A 12,968-nucleotide genomic window follows, 5' to 3' on the forward strand; every position below is an offset into this window, starting at 1 on the left:
TGGCTGTGATATGGATTCTAGCTTTATTTGTAGTTTATATTGATGCAGGTATGTGCACAGATAGTGTTGTGGTATTTTTATATGTACATATATATTTTTCATACACAGAAAATATTTAATGTAAATTGAAAAACATTTAATGTAAATATAAAGAAAAATCATTTTATGTAAATATAAAAAATGTGGAGACGCGATAGGATGATTTTTGGGAATTGAAAAAGGGATTTATTCCTTGAATGCCAACATCCTTTGATTTACCGACAATTTACCTGTAAAATTATGTTGGCATTCGAGGAATAGGTGCAAGTAGTTATCACAACAAAAGTGCATGCTTATCGAAACAATCATACTAATCTAGTTCATATTTGTCATAGTTTTTGAAAGTAATTTTTTACTGTTACTGCTTGACAAATATGGATTTTTCTTAAAATGAACTTTGAAAAGTGTTGCATCACACAGTCAATATGTGCACATTCTACAATAGAGTCTTTCGACTTTGATGGGTTTATTTTCAATATTTCTATATATAGTTGTGAGTGCTGTAATATCCTCCCATATTACTTGTTGGAATTTTTTGAAACTTTGTATCTCGTGTTAGATTACTTTGTTTTATTTTGTTCAGTTGTTCAGGATAATTTCTTGGTTATACTATTACACCTTTTTTTTTATTGTAAGTGATGTATAATATATTGTTTAGTCGCTATACTTTTCAGAATTCTTGTTACCCTATTTTACGGATTAAAATGAAACTATGTATAGGTATGGAAGATATTTTCATATTTTTTTATAGCATAAAAAGAAGATAAATAAATCTATTTTGAATAACATATTATTTATTTGTACACAGTGCACACAGAAAACAATACAAATAACATAAGCAAACATTTAGAAAATTGACAAAAGCACTACATATTTGATCAGATAACAATTGTTGAATAGTTTATACAAGAACTTTTCACATTTAACAGTTTTATTACAAGTGTAAAAAATAGGATGCTGTACAGTTGTCATCTCTCTGTTGGCGTGTCTCTGTTTCAGGTTACCGAGTCTGGTTTGACAATTTCTCTGTATTTTCTTTTTCTGTTGATTCGTTTACCACGGGCGGCGTACTGCAGCATTTGACATCTGGAAGCAGCTTCCTGGCGTTGTAACAGCTCGATCAACTTGTAGATATTTGGGTGTGGAGTCTGGACGATTTTCTTGATCTGTGAGTGCCACCCCTCTAAGTTGTTGGTTGTTCTTGGTCCTACAATGTTGTAATGGTTCCACAGATGACGGTTGCCTTCTACCCAGTACTCGGTCACGTAGTCAGTAAATCTTACGGTGTTGATATCAGTATCTACATTCTTTAAGTCTTGGAGAGACTGAAACCAGACGTCCTCTACCTCATCAGTTGGTACCATTGGAAGAACTGCTGTTCTTCTCACCAGTCTGTGGATGTCCTCGTTGTTCGAATATGGAACTTGCAGGCCACACTCTTGAGTTTTGCGCCAGATACAATTGGTGTAGTGGAAAAAGCAACCTTTCTTGGTGATGCCAGGAAACACTGTAGATGCTGCATTGTGTGCTGCTGTCTCGTAGTCAAGTACTATAGTCTCTGGTTGAAGTTGTAGTTGGTGTTGTTGACAGTAACCTTTAAGTAGTTAGAAGAAACGGATGTGGGTTGCCTGGTCTTTTCCTGGTGGTAACGCAAAGACGAGTGGATACATAGCTCCATCTACAAAGCTGTGTAGGAAGTATAACTGGTAAAAAGTAGAGGGACAACTGTAAAAGGTGCCATCACCATAAAGAGTAGAAGCTGCTGTCAAGTGGCTCAAGTTGAAGTGGGTGCTGAATATCAGGATACGGTCTTGGTCTCCATCATCAATGAGTAGGAAGTTATCACCAGTTGTCGTCTCTCTCCATTTACCCTCTAAGTTGATCTCCTGTCTTGAAATTTGCAGTTGAGGTATCGTCTTACTGTGCTGGGTAAAGAGTGATGTCTTACAGGTTGTAAAGGTGGGCATACTCTGGACTAGTCTTTCAGAGTCGTTGTCCCAGTCTCTGTTGTGTAGTTTGACTAATTCGTCTTCATAGATTGTTGGTACTGGAGTGCTTTCAACAAGACATCTTTCTTTCATTCTTTTGAGTACTTGATCAACATTGAGTAGAACTGGATCTGAAGGGTGATTATGCTGATCTCTGATGTTAACTGGTATTCTATTTAGTGTGTTGATGGTAGCTTTGCAGTCTTAGTCTTTACTCTGTATTTGTAGTTATCGTAGACCAAGTTTTCTTTGCCAAGACGATTCTCACCAAACTGTATATTTAACTGTTTTGTTTTTTTTTTTTTTTTTAAATGAGCACTCAGACTGAACGGTTTAGAAATTAATTTTAACACAATAATCACAATATGACTTAACAGTCAGGATTCTACTTCGTCAAAATTATCTCCCCATTACACCAGTTCATTTTTACAATCGTAAAAATGGAAGCCATTGTAGGGATGACGCGCTTCCAATTTAGCTCTTGAAAACCGATAAATTTATCCACATAGCACCATTACGATCCTTATATGCCAGGTGTATTTTAAAAGACAAATGTATCTACTAGCTAATGAGCATCAGTTAATGTACTTGTCTGCATTCAGTCAACTTAAAACTATTGTCGGATCGGTTGTCAGGTGGAATTTTTGGAAATTCATAAACATTTAAAAAAATTCTAATTAAATATTTCGTGGAAGGTCAGACTAAAAATTTTCAGTGGTTGAAGACTATAAACCCTCATTATCACACACAAAAAATGAAGTTTTTTCGAAGATATGCATTTTTAAGATCCAACTTAAAAGTCAGTCGTCAAGTACTTTTAGTAAAAATTTGCTATTCAAACACACCTATTCTGTTTTTGTGATTCATTAGAAAGGTATTTCACTTGACCCATATATTTAATTTTTTAGTACCTGTAGCCTTGATATATAAAAATAATAGAATCTGAAGCGAGATGATGTATCAAATACTCTTGCTTTATACGTTTTCAAGACAAAATATTTAACTCAAACACGCCCTGACATAAAAAGGTGCACTCGATTTGATCTTTTCGATGCAATTGTTACCCATTTTTTGAATTTTTTCTTGAGTTACATAATGGAAGGGCAGAAACGAAAATTAAGGAACAAATAGATTGATATGTTCTCCGTCCGTGGAAAAAAAAATAAAAAATCGGAGGTTATGCATTTTTTAGATCCAACTGAATAGACAACCATGTCGTCGACTTGGTATCTAATTGTTCTGCTTAATTATGTAATAGATAAATTGAAAACTTATGCAAATTGTGTTTTTATGAAAAAATACATCGTAATTTAGCCGAAAACTGTCATTTTATTTGTTTCTATTAACTTTTAAAAATTTTGTTACTATAGTAAACATTACAGTAAGCATTTATCGCCTTCTCTAACAAAGAGCTTCGATTCTTTTGTTCTCTTTCAACTGGGTTTCCGCCTGTTAAGTTACCTGTTTTTAACTGTGCATTAGCCATACTTGAAAAGTGAATGACATGACTTGCCTATCCTCCCCTTTTATGTGCACATTATTTGCTTGGACATGAGTTCACTCGGTGTCAGCTTGGGCTTTGAGCATACTCATGCTCACCCAGTTTCCAGCTTGGAAGTTATCAAATTTGATTAATTATTTCTTATGATTTTTAAATTTTAATTAATTGTTCATTGAAAATAGAAAATTTCATGTAGTTCACTTTAACTAATAAAACATTTAAAATGATGTGGAATTAAATAAATCTCTGATATCCTTTTTTTAGTTTGAAATAATTGTATCTTACTAAAATTCTTTAGTATTTCTTAAATATTTGTCTTATGCTAATAAAAACATTTCCATTCCCAAAATATCTTTCGTTTACAAAAAAAAAGTAATAAAAATGTTTGAATTTATTGATTTCTTTCAAATTCATAATAATTTTAACCCCAAATTCTACTATTTTATTTATCAAATGTTGCAATTTTATCAGGTTTACTAATTATTTTTTACAGTTAAATACTTATAAAAACATTTTAATAGTTATAAAAACACCTATTGTTATTATATAAACATCTATTGAAATATTTTTGTTGACATTCAAGGAATAGGTAACATAAAAGTTGGCATTCAAGGAAGACACCGAAAAAGGTGCGTTAAATCGGCGATAATCCGGTAACTAGTAAAACAGTTGTTAATAATTCTTTCGGTTAAAATATACCAAGCTATTCAAAAGTATAAAGAGGATAATAATAATTCATTTTATTAATGTGTCACATATATATATATATATATATATATATATCTAAAAAGTTATATACAAAATATGATAACATAATATACATAGCACAGTAATAAAATAAGACAAAGCGATTTTAAGTCCCTGTTGATTTAAAGATAATATTTGGTTTATATAAATATAAAAAATATTAATGGTATTTTGTGTTCCAACATACTCATAATCAAACTCGATTATAAATCTGGAAATGTCTGTAAACTAAAGTAACACATTCTTTCTATTTTACTTCGCATCATCACTTTGTATTGCAGCGAACCAGTATTTATACCCATATTTAGAATTAAATTGAAATCAGATTCGGGCTTTTGGAAGTGAGTTTCTGGAAAATCACCGTATGGCCTTCAACAATGAGCCAAACCAATACAACATCGCAAGCTATAAAAGGCCCCGAAATTTCAAATGTAAAACACGTGACAGATTACATAAATGATTTACATTCCTTTCTTGTTTGTGTCCTGTATATGCATGTAATATTTGTCGATCGCCATTTAGCAGTCATCAATCAATCAATCTATTATCGTTGTCTTGAAATATAGACATAAGTATTTATTTTACTATTTTCAAACTTAATTTCTATTTTTTTAATCTTAATATACTTCTATCTACAGGAGGCACTGGGGATAATGGATCAAACGGTAGAAACGGTAATGGAAATGGGGAGCGTAATGGAAATGGAGGGCGTAATGGAAATGGGGTGCGGTGGGGGCGTAATGGAAATGGGGGGCGTAATGGAAATGGTGGGCGTAATGGAAATGGGGGGCGTAATGGAAATGGGGAGCGTAATGGAGGTGGGGAGCGTAATGGAGGTGGTGAGTTTAATGGAAGTGGTGAGTTTAAGGGCAATGGAGGTGGTATGCTAAATAGAGCTGGTATGACAAATGGAGGTGGTATGGCAATTGGAGGTGGTATGACAAATGGAGGTGGTATGCCAAATGGAGATGGTATGCCAAATGGAGGTGGTATGACAAATGGAGGTGGAATGACAAATGGAGATGGTATGCTTAATGGAGGTGGTATGCCAAATGGAGTGCCAAATGCAGGTGGTATGCCAAATGGAGGTGGTATGCCAAATGGAGATGGTATACCAAATGGAGGTGGTATGCCAAATGGAGATGGTATGCCAAATGGAGGTGGTATGCCAAATGGAGGTGGTATGCCTAATGGAGGTGGTATGCCAAATGGAGTGCCAAATGGAGGTGGTATGACAAATGGAGGTGGTATGACAAATGGAGGTGGTATGCCAAATGGAGGTGGTATGCCAAATGGAGGTGGTATGCCAAATGGAGGTGGTATGCCTAATGGAGATGGTATGCCAAATGGAAATGGTATGCCAAATGGAGGTGGTATGCCAAATGGAGGTGGTATGCCAAATGGAGATGGTATGCCAAATGGAGATGGTATGCCAAATGGAGGTGGTATGCCAAATGGAGTAGGTATGCCAAATGGAGGTGGTATGCCAAATGGAGGTGGTATGCCAAATGGAGGTGGTATTCCAAATGGAGGTGGTATGCCAAATGGAGGTGGTATGCCAAGTGGTGGTGGTATGCCAAATGGAGGTGGTATGCCAAATGGTGGTGGTATGCCAAATGGAGGTGGTATGCCAAATGGAGGTGGAATTCCAAATGGAGGTGGTATTCCAAATGGAGGTGGTATGCCAAATGGAGGTGGTATGCCAAATGGAGGTGGTATGCCAAATGGAGGTGGTATGCTAAATGGAGGTGGTATGACAAATGGAGGTGGTATGATAAATGGAGGTGGTATGACAAATGGAGTTGGTATGCCAAATGGAGATGGTATACCAAATGGAGATGGTATGCCAAATGGAGGTGGTATGACAAATGGAGGTGGTATGACACCACAACCAAATGGAGGTGATGTAACAACACCTCCAACGCAACCAACTGCAGATGGTGTGACATCACAACCAACTGAAGGTGGTGGACCATCGCAACCAACTGAAGGTGGTCAGCCACATATGAAATGGAGATTAAGATCTGGTAGAAGATGGGTTCGTGATCCTGACAGTTGGGATTTCAGTTCCGATAGCTCTGATGGTACATGGAGGTCAAACACAGTACGCGGTGGTCGGAGTTCTAGTAGATGGGGAAGTGACAATGGTTGGGATAGTGATAGTGACGAATATCATCCAGCTAGAAATAACATGAACAAAGTGGCATCAAGATTTGGATATGATTCTGATAGAGATGACAGTGATTGGTATAGTGATCGATGGGATAGTGACTCGGACGGTAGATTTACAATAAGAAAATCAGCGATGATATCTATGGCACCTAAACATCCGGTTGGAATCCACAACAATGTACTAGGCAGTGACTCGGAATTGTATAGTGAGGATTCCAGTGACAGATCAGCTGATTGGTATAGTAGTGAAGAATGGGACGGTAAAATAATAAACAAGAATGGAAAAAATAAACAGAATAACATTAATAAGGCAGTATTAATAAGGCCGAGGGGTCATTTCGGTGATTCCGACAGTGATTGGTATAGCAGTGAAGAATGGGACGACAAAAGGATTAACACAAATGGAAATAATAAAAACAATAATAATATCAAGGCGGGAGTAAAGGCGAGGGCTCATTTTAGTGATTCCGACAGTGATTGGTATAGCAGTACTAGTGAGGAATGGGACGACAAAATGAATACCAAGAAAGGAAATAATAAAAACAATAATAATATCAAGGCGGAAGTAAAGAAGAGGGCTCATTTTGGTGGGTCTGACAGTGACTGGTACAGCGACGATTGGCACAGCGATGACAGAGACGACAGAAATGGTTGGGAAGGCAAAAATGACGATAACGGTGACGATTGGTACAGCGATGATGATAATTCATGGGAAAGTGATAGTTCAGAACGAAATTTTAAACGGAAAACTGCAAATCCCACCAAAGTTCAGGGGAATGGTAAAGTAGTAATACCGAAAACGTCTCTTTCCGAGGGATGGGAAGATGATTCAGATATGGATGATAGGTGGGAGGATAATGGAAGAGCATCAAGCATCGTTAGACGGTTAAAACATCCAACATTAAGAAGTCGTACTACAAAAAGACAACTATCGTCTAGAGTTTTAGGTTTAGACAACGATGACACAGATGAAAAATCCATACCTGGAATTAGGTTTTTAGGACGAAACGACGACTAGCCAAATGTTTAGGTTACAATTCCATCGACCATCCTGGTTGAAATGATATTTGCAACCTCATTTTATTTTTCTGACTAAACAAAAGTGAGAGATGAATTAAAATTATTCCTATCTTGGTGATTTTACAAAATGTCTCCAAGAAAAAAGAATTGATACGTGCGATTTTCATATGAGATTTTATATATATATATATTTATTACCGTGATATATAGATCAAACGATCATAAAAATATTGTATGAAATTTTCTTATATGATATTTGATTGCATCTTGATTGTTTTCTTTCTAGAAATTTTAACTGAAGTTTAACCGATAGTGATCGAACATACCGGTCTTGTTTTACTATATCCACGAGAAGCTATGAGATACAAAAATAGAAACATGTAGTAATGAAGGCGAATGTGTTCTGTTAAGTCAGAAAAAAAATATAATCTAGTCAAACATTGAACATTGCGTTGTTTTCAAACTACATTGAAACACTTAATCTTTAGTAGATTAAAAAACAAACCTGATATCGAGTACACAGTTGACTTTACATCCCTTTTTGTCAAGTACTTATTCGGTCAATGAGGCATTTTTCCAACCACACAAAATCCAAGCGAGATTGACAATAGGTAAGTGTCCACAACACTCCGCTAGGTTGATAAATTTTATCTGGTATTCTCAGGTTTGAAGCCGTTTACGATGATAAAAATTCTAAATAAAATCACCATGTCCAGAAGATGAACAAACAATACTGTGTAAATGATTAAATATACACATTGGAGTCCGTGTCCATGTTAAAGGAGTAAAAGTGTTCGTTTATCAGTTAGTGTTCAACAGCTAAATTATGGTAATTGTATATTGTAAAAAAAAACTCATCAAGGATACCAGGCCTATAATTGTGTACGCCAGAGACGTGTTTCTTATACAAAAGACTCACCAGTGACGCTCGAATCATAAAAGGTAAAAGGCCAAATAAAGTACGAAGTTGAAGAGCATTGAGGACCAACATTTCGAAAGGTTTTGCCAAGTACAGCTAATGTAATCTTTTTCTTGTGTAGAAAATCCTCAGTATTTCGAACAATTCAAAGTTTTGTGAACAGTTAATATAAAAATAAGAAGATGAAGTATGATTGCCATTGAAACAACTATCCACTAAAGGACAAATGACGCAGAAGATTAGCAACTATAGGTCACTGTACGGCATTCAAGAATGAGCAAAGCCCATGCCTTATAGCAAGCTATAAAAGGCACAGAAATGACAAGTGTAGAACAATTCAATTGAGAAAACTAACGGCCTGATTTATGTGAAAAACAATAATGAAAAACAAATATGAAGTACAGCAACAAGCGACAACCACTGAACTACAGGCTCCTGACTTGGGACAGACACATACAGAATTTGTACATACGCGCTAATAGGGTTATTTCACCTCTAAGAACACAATTGCTAACACCAGAGACAAGAAAAAAATTGAAAGATTTTTTTTTAAATGTTCAACGTAAAACAAACGTATTTCAAACGAAAAAGTAACGAATAAGAAACAGGGTATCGGTCGAGCGCAGAAACGGGTACATACGCGCTAATAGGGTTATTTCCAATCTACAAACCCACAGCTAACACCAGAGAAAAGAAAATAAAAGAAAGCATTAAAAAGATAAAACGTTTAAAAAGCGAATAAGGAACGAGTAAGTAACAGGGTATCAGTCGAGCGAAGAAACGGGTACATACGCGCTAATAGGGTAATTTCAAATTTTAAAAAAAAGTCTTCCGTGAAAACTTAAGTCGTGTGTTTCTTTTAACTAAAATGACTTTAATTTTCAGTTTCTTAACCGAATTCTTGTCTAATGACCAATTTGAAATTGACTATAGGTCACTGTACGGCATTCAAGAATGAACAAAGCCCATACCTTATATCAAGCTATAAAAGGCACAGAAATGACAAGTGTAGAACAATTCAATTGAGAAAACTAACGGCCTGATTTATGTGAAAAACAATAACGAAAAACAAATATGAAGTACAGCAACAAGCGACAACCACTGAACTACAGGCTCCTAACTTGGGACAGACCCATACAGAATTTGTACATACGCGCTAATAGGGTTATTTCACCTCTAAGAACACATAGCTAACACCAGAGACAAGAAAAAAATTGAAAGATTTTTTTTTAAATGTTCAACGTAAAACAAACGTATTTCAAACGAAAAAGTAACGAATAAGAAACAGGGTATCGGTCGAGCGCAGAAACGGGTACATACGCGCTAATAGGGTTATTTCCAATCTACAAACCCACAGCTAACACCAGAGAAAATAAAATAAAAGAAAGCATTAAAAAGATAAAACGTTTAAAAAGCGAATAAGGAACGAGTAAGTAACAGGGTATCAGTCGAGCGAAGAAACGGGTACATACGCGCTAATAGGGTAATTTCACCGCTACGAACCACGAACTTACAACAGAGATATGAAAATAAAAGAAAAGAAACCATTAAAAAAGTGCAACGTATAAAAAGCGATTAAAAAACGAATAAGTAACGGTATAAGTCCAGCGCAAAAACGGTAACATGCGCGCTTAAAGGGTAATTTCAACTCTACGAACCACGAACTAACACAAGAGACAAAAAAAAAGAAAAGAAAAGAAAGCAAGCCATTTAAAAGATGCTGTGTATAAAAAAAGAATAAGAAAGAAGGTATCAGTCGAGCGCAGAAACGGTACACACGCACTAATAATGTAATTTCACCTCTTCGAACCAAGAACCAACACCAGAGACACGAAAATAAAGCACTAAAAAGGTACAACTTATCAAAAACGAATAAGGAACAAATAAGTAGCGAATAAGTAACAGGGTATCAGTACAGCGCGGAATCGGGTACACGTTCGCTAATAGGGTAATTTTACCTCTACAAACCAAGAACCAATACCAGAGACACAAAAAATAAAGCAAATCAAAGGTGCAACGTATAAAATTCGAATAAGGAACAAATAAGTAGTGAATAAGTAACAGGGGATCAGTTGCGCGCAAAATGAATACTGGCCTACTCGCTAAAAGGGTAATTTCACTTCGATAAACCAAGAACTATTACCAGAGATAAGAAAATAAAGCATTAAAAGGGGGAAACATATTAAAATCGAATAAGTAACGAATAAGGAATAAGGAACAAGTAACGAATAGATAACGAATAAGGAATGAGGAATAAGTAACGAATAAGGAATAAGTAACCAACTTGACGACTGTATTGATTGTAAAAAAAATTGCCACCCCTAACGATTATTAACGATTGAAAGTGACTTATCAAAATTAACGTAATTAAATCATGGCAGATGCCGAAACATCTGTTATATTTCCTATTTTGTAAATTGGTAATTTTAAAATATATCTATGATAACATCTTATATTTTGAAATTTCCAATTTACAAAATAGGAAATATAACAAACTGACCGCAGGTTGGAGAGGATAACATAGGTGAATAACAATCCACAAATATACTCAACAACAAAAGAAACGCAACACATCCATTAGTTTCTTTGGAGTAACAATTTCTATTGTATGTAACTTTTTACAAAAATGATTGAAATGAGTCAAAGTTTTGAGACAAAGTTTCTGAAGTCATAAACACCAAACTCTGTGAACATAACTTTTATCTTAATTTTAATATTTGACATCTAAACAAAAACACACTTTTTTCACCAAAAAAACCAAAAACAAACTGCCGGGAAAACTTAAGTCGTGTGTTTCTTTTAACTAAAATGACTTTAATTTTCAGTTTCTTAACCAAATTCTTGTCTAATGACCAATTTGAAATTGACTTCTGTGGTTGAAACCCTCATTGTCGCCCCTGAAATGATTTTTTTTTCTGTAAAGTTTGCATGAATTTGAAGTTTATGATTGAACTATACTTGATTTCCACAAATTTGACGCAAAAACAAGAAATTGTAGAACTACGATATATGGTAAGATATGGTGCGTTTTTTAGTTGTTAAGTATAGTAGTATCGATCCATCGGTTGTAAATCACGGAAAATTTATCTTTTTCGCAGCTTTCGTTCAAAAGTTATTCACTATCTCGATTTTAAAAAAGTTCATGATGATGTTAAATCCTCAAACACGAAGCTATAAAAACAATTAATTAAGACCCGAGGATTTTACGAAAATTACCAACTTTGTGAATTTATAAACGTACGTATTAATTTTCTTTATAAAAAAAAATGATTTCTATTTGTATTAACGATTTCTTTGTACTAACTTTTATTTACAGAAAATTTTCAAAACAAATCATCATACGCCTAGTGTTATTTGACAAAATCTCTTACAATTTCTCAAACAAGATTTAACAAATGTTCTATATTGATTTGTTATAGTAGCTTATCTATCAAATTCAGGCCAGGTATTGTCGGAACAACTGCTTTATAGAAAAATCAATGGTATGAACATTCGACACAAAAAGGTTTAATTCAAAGAGCGAACGGAACAACAATACGGGATGTTAGTATTTTAATTTATCTATCCAAAATGGAATCAAAACCAGATGTAGTCAATATCAACCAAGCAGAGTATACACCTACACAATTGATTTCTATTCATAGTTGTTTCAGTTTTGGAGTAGGGTTTCTTTTTAAGAATGTATGAGTAAACACAACAAATGGAAGTTTTTAACGACCTTGACTGGCTTTACAGCCCTTGCACGGTCGGTGAGTAAACACTAGCATTTTGGATGACATTTATACAAGTACTTGATTGGTAGATAAACTGTATGCAAAATTATCTTTTAAAGTTTATAACTGTATACTAGTATCATTTGTATGATCATGTGACTATAAAAGCCACGCCCAAAAGCAGAATTTCTCAAATGGAACCGAATACAAAATGCTTCAATACATTATTCATAAGCACAGATCCAAGCATGCAAATATATGAACACAGCCAGACACAATGTGCACGAATGCGAAGAGAATAGTGTGCGTCGAATAACCGAATAAACAAAAAAACAGTAGTTTTTAAACAATATATTGGACATGACGGTAATCTCATTCAGCTATATAAATTTACTGTTTACAAAACTTTGAATTTTTCGAAATACTAAATTTTCTTCCCAATGAATAGATTTCTTTAGCTGTATTTGGCAAAATCTTTCGGAATTTTAGGTCCACGTGCTCTTCAAATTCTTAATTTATTTGGCCTTTTTTACTTTTTCGATTCACGCATCACTGATGAGTCTTTTGTAAACATAACGCGAGTCCTGTGTGCAAAATTTTAAGCCTGTTTCAATACTGAGTTTGTTTTTAATACTAACAATAAGCTCGACAAAGGAAGAAAAAACATTGAAACAACAATTAAAAAACTTCGACTAGATAGCCCACTAGGTTTAAGCATATGCTGTGGTGTTTTAGGAGAGAGGTTGAAATAGTTTACAAGAACCTAAACCTCAAACATGCTTATATACAACATGTGTTGTGTTGTATATGTAGTGTAGAACATACAGTACAAATATAACACAATACAGATACAAGCAAAAAGATCACAA

The 12,968-nt window shown here is 34.7% G+C and overlaps 1 protein-coding gene across 40 annotated transcripts; it reads left to right on the forward strand.

The window, feature by feature from the left end:
- Positions 1-5,120: 5,120 nt before the first annotated feature.
- Positions 5,121-7,894, forward strand: LOC127703130 (homeobox protein 2-like). Of its 40 annotated transcripts, XM_052207579.1 has the most exons (8): positions 5,121-5,261; positions 5,346-5,453; positions 5,502-5,591; positions 5,646-5,684; positions 5,739-5,789; positions 5,862-5,915; positions 5,952-6,005; positions 6,060-7,894. In XM_052207579.1, exons 1-8 carry the CDS (start codon positions 5,159-5,161, stop codon positions 7,463-7,465), a joined length of 1,905 nt encoding a protein of 634 aa, XP_052063539.1. In that variant the 5' UTR covers positions 5,121-5,158; the 3' UTR covers positions 7,466-7,894. The 40 variants fall into 40 exon arrangements, with proteins under 40 accessions (XP_052063539.1, XP_052063536.1, XP_052063541.1 ...); XM_052207576.1 differs by having other exon boundaries at positions 5,739-5,825; positions 5,898-6,005; XM_052207581.1 differs by having other exon boundaries at positions 5,739-5,825; positions 5,898-6,005; positions 6,132-7,894.
- Positions 7,895-12,968: the final 5,074 nt, after the last annotated feature.

Source organism: Mytilus californianus, unplaced genomic scaffold (genome assembly GCF_021869535.1).
Source record: "Mytilus californianus isolate M0D057914Y unplaced genomic scaffold, xbMytCali1.0.p SCAF_5, whole genome shotgun sequence".
Classification (NCBI taxonomy): domain Eukaryota; kingdom Metazoa; phylum Mollusca; class Bivalvia; order Mytilida; family Mytilidae; genus Mytilus; species Mytilus californianus.